We start from the raw sequence: 15,496 nt of genomic DNA, 5'->3' as shown, positions 1-15,496 counted from the left end.
CCCAAAAATGCAAAACAGCCGAGAGGGGAAGAAGCCCGCTTGTCTCGTTTGTACCTTCACCACTGCATATTTCATTGCATACTTATTCTGTACTCGGAAATCTACTAACAGCAGAAACCCTAGAGTCGGAACAGCCAATTCTCCTGATTATCTGAATGCTTGTTTAGAGGATGCTGGAGACTGGAATCAGTGCCCTGCTTTAAAAAACAGTAGTGAGAACAGTTTCCCTTCACCTACCCCTCCTCTAGCTGCTTGACAAACATGGAATGGGGATCTTTGCCTTGATCCATTTTTTCCATCAGATTTCTCTTAATGTTGGGGGAAATTTAAAGAGAAAGATTGCCAAGCATAAGTAGACATTTTCCTCTGGACCAGAAGTCAGTCCAGAATGAATTTCCACAGGACAGCACAATTCTCCGCTTCTTCTCTTCTGTGAGTAACACTCCAAGGCTCTTGACGTCCCTTCAGGAATGCTCTCTGCAGGCAGGACTTTATCTCAAGCTCTCAGCAGAAGACACCGACCCTTACTTTTAGAAAAAGCAGGTGGCAGGTCTGGGTTTGGGACCTGACTGTGAACCAAAGAGCAGGTATTTCAAGTATATATCCAGGTATTCCAACTTGGTTAATGGGTAACCTCACTGAGAGCTCTGGCCAGCAAGCTGCTATGGGCATGCACAGTGACAGTATGATTAAAGCATACCTAAATTGTTGGACAAGACGGCAGTGAAAATCATCTGTTGGGATCCCCAGTTCATCATTGCCCACTAAGAGAAAAAGCAAGTTCCTTGAATACTATTCTATGTAAGCAAGCCAGATAGCATCAGACAAGAAACAAGGTATATCTTGGTTTTTAATATTTAAATTAAAAATGTAATTTTATTTTTTAAATTTTATTCATGTGGGATTTTTAATCGTGTACCATTTTAATCATGTGGCAAAGGTACTGGAATAGCTCACCTTGGGGTGTGGAAAATTCACCAATTCATTTGCAATTTTTAGAAATAAGGCGATTTTTTTTTATATAGGTGACAGTATGGTCTAAGACAAGATGTAATTCAGAAAGATTCTGTATGTTACCATATCAGACTAAGTCACAATCGTTTTCCCCACCCTACACTTTTTTACATCTGTGCAAGCTGTATACTATGACTGAAAGCAAATCTGATGCAAAAACAAATCTACCAATTTATCCTTCATACTTTTTCAACTTTCGAAAAATGGAAACTACAACATTCACAACAGGGTATTAGTTGTTTAGTAGGTCTTCCAGTCTACCAACATTATGGGTTTGAAATTTGTTTCAAATTACTATTGTGCTGAATGACCATCCATGAAGGAATAGGTTGTATTACTCTTATGGAGAGTAACACTGAAGAAGATAAAATGAATACTTACTAAGAAAGAAATTAAGTGCTGATTATAAAGAATAGTGATGAAGGAAGAAGAAAATAACTACTCAAGGACTAGTAGGCATCTTTCCCCAGAAGAAATCTGGAATTCATCATTCTTACAATGAACGTAACCAGAGTAATCACCATGATTTGTAAACCTGGAGTTTATTTCACCTCCTGCGTGAGTTTGCTAGAAGGGATTTTTTTTTTTTTTTTTTTTTTTTTTAAAGTGAACTATCTATGTGTTATTTCCTTATTTCCTTTTGTATTTACCTGTTGGTGAACAGATCCTTGATACTTTTGTTCCTTAGAGCTTGTCTGGTTGTTCCATTACAAAAGTCTATGCTCCAGAAGGAAACCAATCCTTTGGCAATGATGCAATTTTCACAGGAAGGTTCAGGTTCGTTCTTTAACCAACCTGGGCCAGATACCTTATGCGCCCTCCGGGGATGGAAAAAAAGCAGCTCCACAGGCATATGATACATAATTTCGACATGGTGGTTTTAATATCAGTTAGAAAGGGTTTTTAATAACAGACATGTTTAATGATTCACTTTGCCTTAATTACATAGTAACAAGCTGTGATGAGTCCATCCTGCATTACCGTATATGGTCTCCTTAAAATGGCTTCTTATTTCTGCAAAAGAGAATTAACTGCAGGTATACATTTTTAGACCATCCCCATAGCCTTCTTGCTTTAGCTGACTAGCAAGTCCCGTGTTATGAAAAAGAAGCAGATTTCTGATGCTGAAAGGCACCGTGGTCGTGCCTCTTCACTTCTAGTTGGATCACTGGGAATTTTACTTGTTTTTCAAACCATTTGGCTACAGTGAGAAGCTGCTTCTCCTGGAATGACTGTCCAATGAACTGAAGCCCAAGTGGCAAGCCTCTCTCCGAAAGACCTGTAGGAACATTTATGGCTGGCAGTCCTGAAAGAAAAGACACACATGCAAAGACTTACTATTACACAAATCCAGTTGGAGTAATTTTTGTTAACAATTCTACTCTTAGAATTGTTTTTACGTAGAGGAAAAAGACCACTTTTTGCCAAGAAAAGTTGGAAGAGATGATCCTTGAGGTCCCTTCCAGCCTGGTATTCTACAATTCTAGTTAAAATAATTTCAGGCAATGAACTAAGGATACTGTCAGGTGATCACAAGAAATGAAATAGAGTGATTTAAAGAGTCAGCATCCCCTGAAAAGAGAATCAACTCTTCTAAGGAAGAGATTTCAGTCTCTGGAACTTGAATGGATTCATCTTATCTGCAGCTCCCACCCATTTTAAAATCTAGTCTTATATTTTAAAGCATTTCATAAATAAGCTATCCTTATACCTGGTTATCATTGGAAGAGTTAAAAGACAGAGGTGAAGTATCTTGATTCTAAAGAAGAAGATAAATAGCTGAAGGGAACAGACATTAAAAATTACGAGACAGGGGAAACTGTAGCTGAATTCCTGTCCCTGCTCACCAGCCATGTTTGCAGCCTGTGTTAGGATGTCATCTTGTGCGCTGCGGGTTCTGTTGTCTTCTTTGATGAATTCCATATATGGTACTGCATCACTCAGAGTGGTAGGAGTGAGTAAAATATCAACACCACTCCCAAAAACCTTCACAAAGTCATTGGCAATGAGACGTCTGACTTTCTGTGCCTTGATAAAGTAATTCTCATAGTTCCTAGAAAGAAATACGGACATGAGGGCCTGACACTAATTCCAAAAATACAGAACTTATTTTCTCAGTTACTGTAGAAAAGACAAGCCCAGTATTCCTTCTGGCTAAAAGACTAATACTGGTACTTGAGGTTCTGATATACCAGAAGCTTAGTCATCAAACATGGTGTTTATGCTCTCATAGCAATGAAGCTGTCAAAGAAGGAAGAGATGAGGGCGTCCTGCTGAAGAAAGGTGAAGGGAAAACAAAACCCTAGTTTAAAATAATTAACTAAAAATCAAACCAACACTTTTATCACCTTTCTGAAACTAAACTGTTATTGAATTTCACTGCAGGGCAGCACAGCAAAGCCTAGAAACAATACCAAACTAAGCAGGCCTGGAAAATAGGCATTAATCATTTAGGATTCAATCCAGCAAGATACTTAAAGCATGTGAAAAAGTCCCATCATCTATGGAGGACTCCAAAGGGACTTAAAACTATGTATGTGTTTGTAGTATACTTCTCTGTAGAATACTATAAAGACCTGATCTTTCCCTAACCTTTTTTTCTCATGTAAACATGTGGTCTATGGAATTCTAAACTGTCTTTACACAATTCTGAAGCAGAAACCAATTAGTCAGCTTTATGTCTATTGTTCCTTTTAACTTCATATGCAGAACTGGTAAATGTGGAATCCTTAAATTCAGAGAAATTCAGTTTCAAAAGTAATTGCCATCTAAAACCACAGCTATTAAAAAAAAAAAAAAGAAAAAGGAAGGGGGTATTAACAACTGCTACATGCCACAGTGTTTGTAGATAAAACAACTGAAACTGCCCAAAACCTACTTTGTTAGAGTAATCTAAAGATTCATGTTTCTGAAAAACTGCAATGAAAATGGTTATAATCAATAACAGACAGCAGATTCAAGTTAAGAAGATCCAAGTTATCATGGGAATTAGCCCCTTTTCTACAATAATTTCTGAAATCATCCTAGCTGTTGGGTTCTGTTCTTCAAAAGTAATTTACTGTGGACAGGAACAGAACTCTCCTGTTCAATCTTGATGGAAGCCAATTATATATTCCTTCACAGAAGAGTGAACTACATGAATTTTAAAGTAGCCTTAGGAAAGCTGATCTGGACAGTTGTAACCAGAAGGAGCACACTTGGCAGGAATGTCGGCATTCCATAAAAGCTGGTTGTTACATATTGACTGACAACATTCCTGTCTGAGAGCAACAAGAAGTCACATCTGATGAATACTCTTGCTGACAGAGCTGTTTCTGTAGTGCACTTGCTTTGAGACTGATTACACGACTAATATTTCTGTTATTGTAGAACATATACAGATGTATATGTATACAATATACATATTGTATCTGAACAAATTAAGACAGAGAAAAACAGCACTTTTACTAACATAAATTAGGACTGTTGGATAAGGATTGAAAACTAAGAAAAAAAAAAAAGTGAAATTGATCCAGGCACCAGCTTCTCTACATGAGCTGGATAGAAACAAAACCCTGTCTTTTGTTAAGACATCAGTTCAGTACCTCTGCCAGTGCCTTCCTTTCCCTGTATACGGAGGCAAAGGGCTACAGTTAATTTAATTGCCATATCTTCTGGCTTTAGAAGACCTCAGTAGAATGTACCAGCAGTTTTTCTATGCAGTTTTAATGAGATTAACAGCTACAGAACTTTCAACACTACAACAGTAATGGCTTCAGTATGATTTCAATGTCATACGATAGCATAGATTTTTGCTTAATTTAACTAATGGGTGCCAATAATACTCTGGTAGGGGGAAAAAATAAAAATTACTAAGTTATTTTACTTATTTAATTCAGGAGGCTCACTGGTAAGACTAAGGGAAAACATTTTCATTCAGTATTAACAGTTCACTAGGTATTATATAGCTAAAGCAATAATAATAATACAAGTAGCTACTAGTGTAAGGACAAATTTTTTTTCATGTCATGATGAACAATTAATCACCATTTGCTTAAAAAATTGTTAACTTGGCAAATTTGAGTTTCAAGATGTTCTGCTTACTGTTTCAACAAGAAATAGTTTCCTGATAGAATTCTTCCTCTTACAACATCATTAAAGCCTTCTCGTCGTGTTGCAGCATACATACTTTCTGTGGACTTGTTCATGTCAGAACGGTGTCCTGAAAAGAAAAAGCAATTTGGGAATTAATACTTTTTGTAATCCTTAAGATTTAACAACATAAGATATTGTTATACATAGTAATACAATAGGCCGCTGTGTGCTGCTATGACATGCTGACATGCTACTATTCTGGAAAAACAATGAAGTATATTCCTGTTTTATTATAGAAATATTAAACAGATTTTAAGCCCAGACGCTCACATGTCTAGAAGTGAAATATATTAAAGTATGCATTTATTTACTCATTTTTATTTGGACAGGGTTTTTACTCTATTCCATCTTGGAGAAATAACACCAAGCATTCAACCATGAAAAGCGTATCTATTAAAACCAATACTTTTTAATGGCATCCAGCAATGTTTCTATTGTCTTAGAAAAAAGTTTTTTCAAAGGCCTTACCATATTCCAGTCCATCAAACCTGGCCATGTTTGATGCCACTTCTGCTGCGCACAGCACGTGATAGCAGACAATTGAGTAACGAGTGTGTGGTAGACTCACTTCGATTACTTTAGCACCTGCATTCTTAAAGAGGTCAGCAGCCTTTGACCAAAGCGCCAGAATTTCACTAGAAAGCCCTGGTGCATGATATTCCTTGGAGGAAAACAAGAAGTGGAGTGATTTTACATACCTGTTTACTTCTAATGGCAACCAAAATGCAAATACTCTTTGCTAAAAATACATTGAAACTATTACCTCACCACTATATGATTTAAAGTACTTATTAAAGCTTCTTGCATCTACTAAATATTATACAATCAAGCAGTGTCAAATTAATAGGATTCAGTCTTCTGACGAATGTTATGTTCATCTTGGTAGGATCAACCCACGTATCGCAGACCATGGAATTTCAGCAGTTTCTTCTGAAGGAGAAATTGCCCAGCTATCCACTTATTTGTCTATTCATGGAGACTGTACTGCACTGCTCTGCAGTTCATGGGTAGAAAATCTTCAGGTTTAAATCCTAATACTAGGGCTGCTGTGAGTAGGAAAGATAAAAAGAAATTATGGCCACAGCATATCAGTGGCAACTGCCATGCCTCAGTGAAACAAACAAAACAACCCACTAAAGAAGAACTACAATCAAGGGGTTGGGAGAAAACTTAGATAAGCTATGTTCCTGTTTAAGAGCTAAGTTACAGATATCCTATTAAAATTCTCTATTTTTGAAGATACTTGTTTCAGTTCTAACCCACAATACCAGAGTCATAATACTGTCCAACTTCTGTGTAGCTGTGACCCATGTTTAATATGTGCATGTATCTGTTTAGGATAATCTGTAGCAGTAGAAAACAACTGTCCAAAGGATATGAATAATTAACCAATACCACTGTATTAGATTTATCAAAATCTAAACACTATGCAGCTGATGAATTTTCTAGGCATACAATTTTTGCATTTCATAGATCCTGAATAGTTGGTCAGTGGGCATCTCTGTTTACCAAATTAAATCTTTTGGTATACCTGTTCTAGCACAGGTTCCAATACTGAGAATCAAAACAATAAAAGTTATTCACATTGCCTCTTTGAAGGCAGAGCCTTTACTAAATTAAAAATAGGCTGAAGTCCCAAATGCTGTGCCTAAATTGCAAGTATCCTTATAGTTACAAACATGATTGAGTTGCATACATCAGAAGCCTGATTACGGTTGTCTTTCAACCTTTATTAGAACTCTGCGAATCACAGCTCCTTGTGCCACTCAATTGCCTTTAAAATTCTGCTTTGTATTAACACAGTGCCATTTAGACAAGTATCTCAAAGCACTGCACAAACCAGTACTAACCTCACTGTGTGAGAAGGCACTAAGAGCAACTTGTTTGAGGTTATACAGGTGACTGATGAAAGAGCAACAGAGAGAACCAAGAACTGAAGTCCCCCGTTTCTCTTGGAACCTCCTGACAGTGCTTCCCACAACGACAACAAAATGTTTTAGATGATGCATGAGCATATGCTCACTCTGAGTCGCCTGCACAGGCAACAGAGCACATGCTGCTCTTTTCCAGGAGCTGCTCGTACTGTCTTCGCTGTTTTAAATCGTGAGATACTGGGAGATGGTGGGCAAGACACAAATGTTTTTTTGTTAGGCATCCTATTTGCTGCTCCTGTCCACAACTGTTGACAGGACTTAAATATTACCTTCGGAATTCCTATCGAGAGCTTGCTGACATCAGTCAAATTGGGTAGTTCAAATGGCTTAAAGTTGTCCTGAACTGTGGTAGAGTCTTTAGGATCATGTCCAGCAAGTGAACCTGAAATATGACATGACATACGAAGAACAGGAAAAGGTACATTGGGTAGCCAGAATTCAATTTGTTTTGCGACAATGTCGTAAATAAAGATATATTGTATACAAAGACACATGTAGTAGTAATACCTAACACAACTGCTGCGTCATCCACACATCTGGTTAAGATTCCTGGCACATCCATGGAGTTCACTAGAGGAATGAGACCATGGCGAGAGATCAGTCCATATGTTGGCTTTAAACCTACTACACCACAGTGAGCAGCAGGGTTTCGGGTAGATCCTCCTGTGTCTGACCCTAAGGCTCTATGGTTTCAAAAGGATTATCATTAGTATAATAAAAAAATTCAGAACACTTCCAAATAATAAAAATGTATGGCTTTAAGATGCATGGATTTAAAAATGTGTGAATTCTTCCAGATTAGAAGTCATAATCACACAGCCTAAATTTCAGTCTGCTCCCTATGTCTGCTATTTTTTACCTGTTCTCTTATTTTTCTTAGGGTCTCTGAATTAGCCATCAGGAGAGCCCAGTTCTCTTCACAAAGCAGAGGCAGATGGGTAGAATTCAGGCCATCTGAATATGACCCTAAATATCTACTTCTGCCTTCTCTGTTGGTCTGTTCCAATACTGTGGACTCCGAGAGATACGCCTCATGTGATTTAGTGTACAATTTTCAGACATTGATATCTTATTTATTCAGTAGCCAGTACACTGCGAAGCAGCATCTTCCAGTATACAAATAAATAGCGACACAGTACGCTTCTTGCCCCTAATAAGAGGGCACACTTTTTGAAGTCTAGGATATTTTTCCTGTTTCCAAACCTACAAAGCATAGCATCAGAAATCCCAGCTTACAGTACCTTAGGTACAATTTTAGGACACGACATTTTTTTTTTGTTTGGTTTGGGTTTTTTTAAGTTGACTTTTTTTTGTTCTTTCACAGGTGAAACCTTGTTCTTTCTAAATTGAGATTTTTATTTCAAAAATTGTAATGGAATTAGAAATTCATATTGAAACAAAACCTGCTTTTCTCTTGTTTTTAATAATTTTAACTCAAGCACCATTTAAAAAATAAAACAGTTTTCATCCAAGTCTTTGCCAAAAATAAATTAAACTTCAGAAGGAGGTATAATTTTTATTGAAGTGGGTATTTGACTTTTCCCATAGGCATCTCTTTCTGAGATGGCTGACCAGTTCAATTGACTTTGCTGAAGTGGAATTTTTTCAAAGCTTTTGTGTTGATATAAAACACCCTGAATTTTGTAACATTTCTGTACATCCAAATCTCAAATTGAAAAGACAAAGACTGGCAGCATTCCTGATGCTTGAAAGAAGCTAACAGAGTGGATATACAATAGGTTATAAGCAATAAAATAGCTGGACGAAAAATCTCTCTGATCTGACAAAGTGCTGAGCAGTACAAAATGGGAGTTCAGCATGCCCAGCAACATAAGAGAAGGTGCCAGACCCTATCAGGATCAGCCCATTCTGGCTCAGGACAAGGACCAGCAGTCCTTGGGAATGGCTACACTAAGTTCTGTTTCAACAGTATTAAAATATTGAGTAGACTGCATCCTAGCAAAGGGCAATGAGATGAAGACAGGTATCATCTAAAAAAAATCATAAAATAAATTGGGGTTTGTATATAAAAACATAATATTTTTTTAAAAAGCTGTAATCAGCATTAGCAAAAATATTTTAACAATAAAAGAGATGCTTATAATACAGTCTATGGGTAAACAAGGACACAGTAACGAAAGAGCATTCTTAAACACCTTCCAGTTAAGAGCACAACTGAAACCATCTTCTATAAAATGTGCTCCACTATCTAGCTCTAAAAACTGCATAAAATGAAAGGTGTAAAGTTTTAAGGATCAGATTGCTTTTAACAGTTGGATGGGGAAGATAGCATAGACAACTGTTAAGGACAACTTGTTAAAGAGTGTGTTGCTATTCCTTGCCGATAATAATTATTGTAAAAAAAAATTCTAGCTTGTTTAAATTCCTTAAACAAACAAACAAACCAAACCCCCCAAAAACTAGAAGTGTCATCTAACTTTTTAAAACAGACAAGTTTGTAAGTATCTGTGTAGTAAGCATCTGTGTATCCTTTTAAGTCAGGGATTTGAAAGCTTTTAGATCCCAAATCTCATGTATTATTACATAACTCTGCTACAAAAACAAAGGAGGGGAGGAAAGATTATTATACTGTTACAAATTAAGGGATCTCTCATCTGCTGAATTACATTTTCAGCATGTATTTACGTAATGCACTTATTGAGGAAGAGGATGTGTCACAAACCCCATGTTAATTTTAAGAGAGCATATGGAACTAACAATAAAACTGTTGTTCCTTTACTGCCATTATCATTTTATTTCACGCAGTGGAAAGTGGTCATAGCAGTACGCTGAATAACACTCAGAATGAATAAGCCTAAATTTGCCTACATGGATTCATTCTGGCTTCATGATACGCCATGAATAAACTAGGGATGCCGAAATAAAACCTTGCATGCCAGTGCCAATAACCCTCCCACTTCAAACTAGATTATGAGAAAATTACAATATTAAAATCTTCCAACATATTTTGAGACATTTAATCAAAAAAAACAATTTTAAAAAGCCTCTTACGCAAAACATGTGAAAGATGACACAGCAGCCGCACTGCCTCCTGAGCTCCCTCCCGTTATTACCCAGTTAGACTCTCCGTCCTCAGAATGGGATTTTGGGACAGATTTTTCCTTGTACTGTCTTGAATAACTCCAGGGATTTCTGACTGGTCCAAATACCCCATCCGTACTCCCAGATCTAAGATAGTCAGACAGGACAAACACAGACAGAAGCGACAGATGATACACTGCATTCACCAAGTTTTTTTTCTTTATCCAATTCCTCATCCCTCATCCTAGCAAATTTAATTTCAACACAAAAAGACTGGTGTACGTAAATCCTTGTGCAGTCAACTTCAACAATGTTACACAGAACTGTAAAGTTTATAGATCTTCATCCCTTTCTGACACAGAACCTGAACTCGCACCTCATCTAACTTCTTCTAATGCCACTGAAAATAACGTAATCACAAAAATATAAAACTGATTTAAGCTATGTAACAGTAAAGCTGCACGTCTGCTTCAAAAGAAAGGTCTTCTGGTTTCCTAACCCTGCATTTGGAAAAGGCAAAAGAAGATGACCACAGTCTTGTGGAAAACCATGCTGCTAGAGGGGGGGAAAATCCCACAATAGCAGGAACAAGCACTTCTCTGTAAATAACACACTATTACTCACTCTGCAGCCCTCTCCTGAGGCCACAGATCGCTGGTTCAGAGTGCTAGACTAGCTTCTCAGAAACTGGTTTCAGTCAGCTTGTGGTCACCTAAGTGTGAGCTGCTGCCAGAAGCGGAGACGGGGGGTACTTTCCTCCTTCCTCACACCCTCCACCCCATGTTCCCCCTCACTCCAGGGTGCCAGTGTTCTTAGCCAAATCATCAGAGTGGCAGTTGACACAGCACTTGAAAACTAACCTTACGGAGACATTATCACTTTTGAGCTGGATCAGCTCCCTGATCAAACTCACGGTGCAGCCATGTTGCTGCTAGCATAAGAGACCATGCAAACGCACAGACTAGAGATGAGAGGCCAGTGGTGGGATAAGCCTTCTTAGGAGTATCCTGTGCTATAATGAGCTTAGATCAGTTGTAATACTGCATAATCAGTTCTTCCCATGCTTTTTCCCTGCTCTTCCTCTGAAGAGTATCTCTTTGACACAGAAATGACTTTATCCAAGACAATACTGTCAAAGTATTTCCACCCCATCCATGTGAACTCCCAATCAAGCCTCTGTCTTTGGTTTAGGTAAAATAAAAACAAAGCCAAAACACAACACTTACTGTTTCTCATAGGTAACTAAAGTCCCAGACATTCCTTTCCAGACCCAGCAGCTGTGGTGACAGAGAATCCCATCCCTAACAGCCCTGTGCTGTTCCCTGCTATAGCTTGGCTGCTGTCACTGATTTGCTGGAGAATCAATTTGTGAGAGCATTTTCCGACATGCTCCTGACAAAAAGTCACCAACATTAGCTTAGGCAATTTAAAGTGTTGCTCTAGATTAGCCTGTTTGCAGCAAATCAGGGAGTACTCTTACAAATTACTCCAGTGGCTGACCAGCAGAGGCAGTGACTGCCATTGCAGGCATGATAATAATTAGCTAAGGGGAAAAACCACCAGTAAGGAGAGAGAAAAAGGCAGAAATTAACGGCTGCTGTAATCAATTCTTCTAACACACTATTGGATCTGGAAGAAGTCTGCTTGTCCTTGGCCTTCTGCAAAGGCTGTACCGCTTCCTCCCCTTCAAACGCAGCTATAGTCGAACACTATGTTCATAAAGCTCAGCATTTATATCATTTACACAACAGTATAAATGCTCAGGGAGAAATTCATGCAACTCTATATACTCTTCACAGGTAAGCATTGATTATTTTCTAACCTCACAGAAAGAGGAGTTAAGGATTACAGGTAGATCAGAACAGATGGTGTGTATTCTATTCAATGTGCAATCACACATTAAAAATAATAAACATCACTCACCCCATTGCAAATTCATCTAGGTTTGTTTTTCCTAAAAGCACAGCTCCCTGATCCAGTAATTTCTGAACTACTGTAGCATTGTAAGGAGAAATATAACCTGAAAACAATCATAACAATTAAGAGCAATTGGTGAGATACAGCTCATTTTCAGAGGTAGCTACTCTGAACTCTTCAAAGTTGTCATTATTTATGCATAAGAATTGTCAGTTCACAGTGCCAAAATTTTGCTTCAAGATAACGTGACTAATTTCCAAAATTTAGCAAAAGTAAAACAAATGCTGTTTTGTTTGCAAGGTCTTTTTATTCTCCATAATTTACAACCCAGTAATTCTGGATTATACATTTCTAGAGTGTGGAGCTAAGACTTCACATAAGCAAGTTACCACAAGGGTAGCAAATTACTGCATTCAGCCAATTTGCAGGAACTATCTAAAATTAGAAGAAATGAGAAACAGCTCTTTACAGAAAAGTGCTAAGCTATCTTGAATTATCTCCCATTACCATGAGATAAAGGAGCATATGGTTAACCACAAGCTGAAATACTAACTGGCTGTCCTGTGATCAGACATGTGCACCGTTGACCACTTGGACCTCATATAAACTAGGATGAGAACCATGACACTCACATGAGATCCTATGTAGCAACTGATTCCTTCTGTGAATATTGACAGGGGTTTCTCCACCCCCACCCTCAACAGGAACAACAAGGACAACATCACTCCTAATACTCTCAGCCATGACATTGCAATCAATCACAATGGGTCTGAGAACATGCTTTAAGGAAAAGCATCTCAGGTAATGTAACACTCTTTAAAATGGCAAAGTCATACTTTGTTTCTTCTGCTATTAAAAAACCCCATAATCAGATTAGGGTTCTGCTAATTTACTTGAGCCATCTTCCACAAAACTTTTCAGTTTTACTTTGTGCAGAATAAAACAGGTATAAGAAATGTTTTCTACTTTTGCTTTTACTATGAAAACATTCTGACGCCTTGAAAATGTTCATGGCATGTTAACAGAAACAATGAGCTTAGGAAATTTCAAAAAAATAAAAAAGCCTTATAGAATGTGTTTGTATATCAGGAATATAGAAAAAAGAATTGTTAATGTCTACTCTTCCTACAGACGTATGAAAAAAATACTTAAGTCAACAATTATCAACAGAACAAAAACCAAGCAAACAAAAAAGACTGTCTTTGGATTTTGCTAGACAGAACAGTACTGACTGCTCTCCTGTAGACCTAAAAGTAACATGAAGCAAACTGCGTACTATAGAACAGTTCTATTTTTTAGTATATAGGCTATAATAAACATTGTGTTGTTAAAAGCATATAACTATATGAATAAAGGAGATAACGTGCTTAAACAAGAAGAAGATGCATCTGTAATACCAGATGAGCTTGGCAGAAGAAATTAGATAAACATATTTTCTCAAATGAGTTCAGCCCATTTTTTGAAAATATTTAGATTTCTGGAAGACTCCAGTCCATAAACCCTCAAAAGAGAAGAGCAAGAGTTCTGAAATGAGATCTGATTTTACTTTAAAAGCTCTACTGTACCTTTTAGCATGTTTGATGCACATGTTGTCTCAATGCCAGCTGTATTAAAGTTGTCTTTTACTGCAATAGGAATTCCATCTAAAACACTCAGCGGCTGACCTGCATTAGGAATTATTGCAAAGACAACAGAGATTAAAGCAAAGTGTGCTATGTGTATAGCCTTCTCATAAATTACAGTTTATTTTACATGTCCCTTTGGGTGTTTTTTAGAAGCAAGAATGCTATCCACTTAGCATTTGATGGTTGTCTCTTACATTTTCAAGAACCATCTTCCATTCTAACTCTAGCATGGAGCATTCTGCCCAAACCAGACCTGTCCCCGCAGAGCAGAGCTCTGCAAATGTGTCTAAGCCTGCAAGACAGGCAGCTGCTTTCATATAGGTTAGCTATCCCAAAGGAGTGCTTACCTCTTCAAATGTGACCACATAATGCTTATTTCGCCATAGGTGCTGCCTAAATCTACTCCATCCCTAGGCTGGGAGCCATAAATTCTGCCTACCTGACATACACAGTAGAGGTGATCTAAAAAAATTACTGAAGCAGAGAAAAATCTTCCCTAAATGATCAATTATCCACCATCCAGAAAAAAAAATTAAAATTAAAAGGCCTTCGTCAGGAAGCAAAACACTCTGGCTGGCAATTTTCTTAAGCTGCCAGAGGGACAGCAAGTGTCACCCAGGAAGGAAAAAAAGTACCCTATTAGGTGAAAATTTCCCTTTTCTGTCTTCTGGGAAATGCAAAGGAAAATGAGGATGGTCAGCCTCTAAATGCTGCAGATAACAGGACTGAATGCTGTTCTGCTCCCCAACCAATAACTGCAATTAACAAAGTTGCTTTATTTTAATTTGCTTTCTTAATTGAAAACCTGATAGGCTGAGCCAGGTGTTTGCCTACCCCAGTCAACAGGCCTGCAAAAGATCACTGCATGTTCCTGTTCGTGGTAACTATTGGCTACCAATTCAAAATAAACTGCTGAGGGAAAGAAGAGGCAACCAGTAGCAGCGCTGCTCAAGAAGCACAGAGCCTATTTAATCTGCAGTGCCTGGTTTGGTCCAGGTTTTGCCTCCGATTTTTGAACCGAATGCACTACTGGGTGCCAAGCATACACCTACGAGCATGCACCCACAGGAGCCTCAACCGCAAGCCTCATCCCCTAATAGTCAAACAAGTAGCACATACCCCTGCTTTAAAAAGAAAACGTGCTTCATCTAACACACAGCTCCTCCACAACAGCTTTTTAAGGACTAATATCAAGTAGGAGCAAACATACCTCTTCTGTATCTTTTCTCTGACTCTTCAGCCTGCTTCAAAGCAGTTTCTTCCGCTACGGTAATGTACGCATTAAGAAACTTGGTGCTTTTGATGAGGGAAAGGCACCTCTGGCAGAGCTCCGTCGGAGTGACATGTCCTTCCTTCAACGCTGCCGAGACCTGAAAGCGCAATCCCCCTTTCAAGGCAGCCAGGTGACAGAGCCCGCTTCGGGGCGTTAAGGGGATAACGCGCGATCCCGGCTGCCACTTCGGGAAGGAGCCCGCGGGAAGGGCTCCCCCAGGCCCCGCCGTGGCTGGTCCCCCGCCGCCCCGGGCTCCGGGGAAGGGGGACGCGAGGAGACACCGCGGCAGGCCCGCTCGCCCCGGTCACCTTGCGAGCCCGCCCCGCCGCCGCCGCCACCCCGCTCCTCGGCGCGCCCTCCCCGCGCCGCGGCGGCTCGCCGGGCGGGCTGGCGCCACTCACCTCGCGGAGGGAGGCGCGCAGCATGGCGGCCCGCTTCCCGCCGCCTCACGCCCGCCGGCCCGCCGCGACTCTTCTCCCGGCCCGGCGCCTGGGCGCCGCCATCTTGCCGCAACACCGAGCGGCGCCATTGGCAGGGCCGCCAAGAAGGCGGCCCCT

At 39.2% G+C, this 15,496-nt stretch overlaps 1 protein-coding gene across 1 annotated transcript; it reads right to left on the bottom strand.

The window, feature by feature from the left end:
- Positions 1-1,914: 1,914 nt before the first annotated feature.
- Positions 1,915-15,483, bottom strand: QRSL1 (glutaminyl-tRNA amidotransferase subunit QRSL1). The gene is made up of 11 exons (XM_075498476.1): positions 15,341-15,483; positions 14,877-15,036; positions 13,607-13,705; positions 12,048-12,144; positions 10,095-10,271; positions 7,590-7,765; positions 7,352-7,464; positions 5,617-5,809; positions 5,098-5,215; positions 2,862-3,067; positions 1,915-2,320 (listed from the first exon to the last, which is right to left on the bottom strand). Exons 1-11 carry the CDS (start codon positions 15,362-15,364, stop codon positions 2,112-2,114), a joined length of 1,572 nt encoding a protein of 523 aa, XP_075354591.1. The 5' UTR covers positions 15,365-15,483; the 3' UTR covers positions 1,915-2,111.
- Between the last annotated feature and the right edge of the window lie 13 nt (positions 15,484-15,496).

This window comes from Mycteria americana, chromosome 3 (assembly GCF_035582795.1).
Source record: "Mycteria americana isolate JAX WOST 10 ecotype Jacksonville Zoo and Gardens chromosome 3, USCA_MyAme_1.0, whole genome shotgun sequence".
Lineage (NCBI taxonomy): Eukaryota > Metazoa > Chordata > Aves > Ciconiiformes > Ciconiidae > Mycteria > Mycteria americana.
The sequence above is the reverse complement of the archived record's forward strand: the minus strand, read 5'-3'. Positions and strand labels throughout refer to the sequence as shown.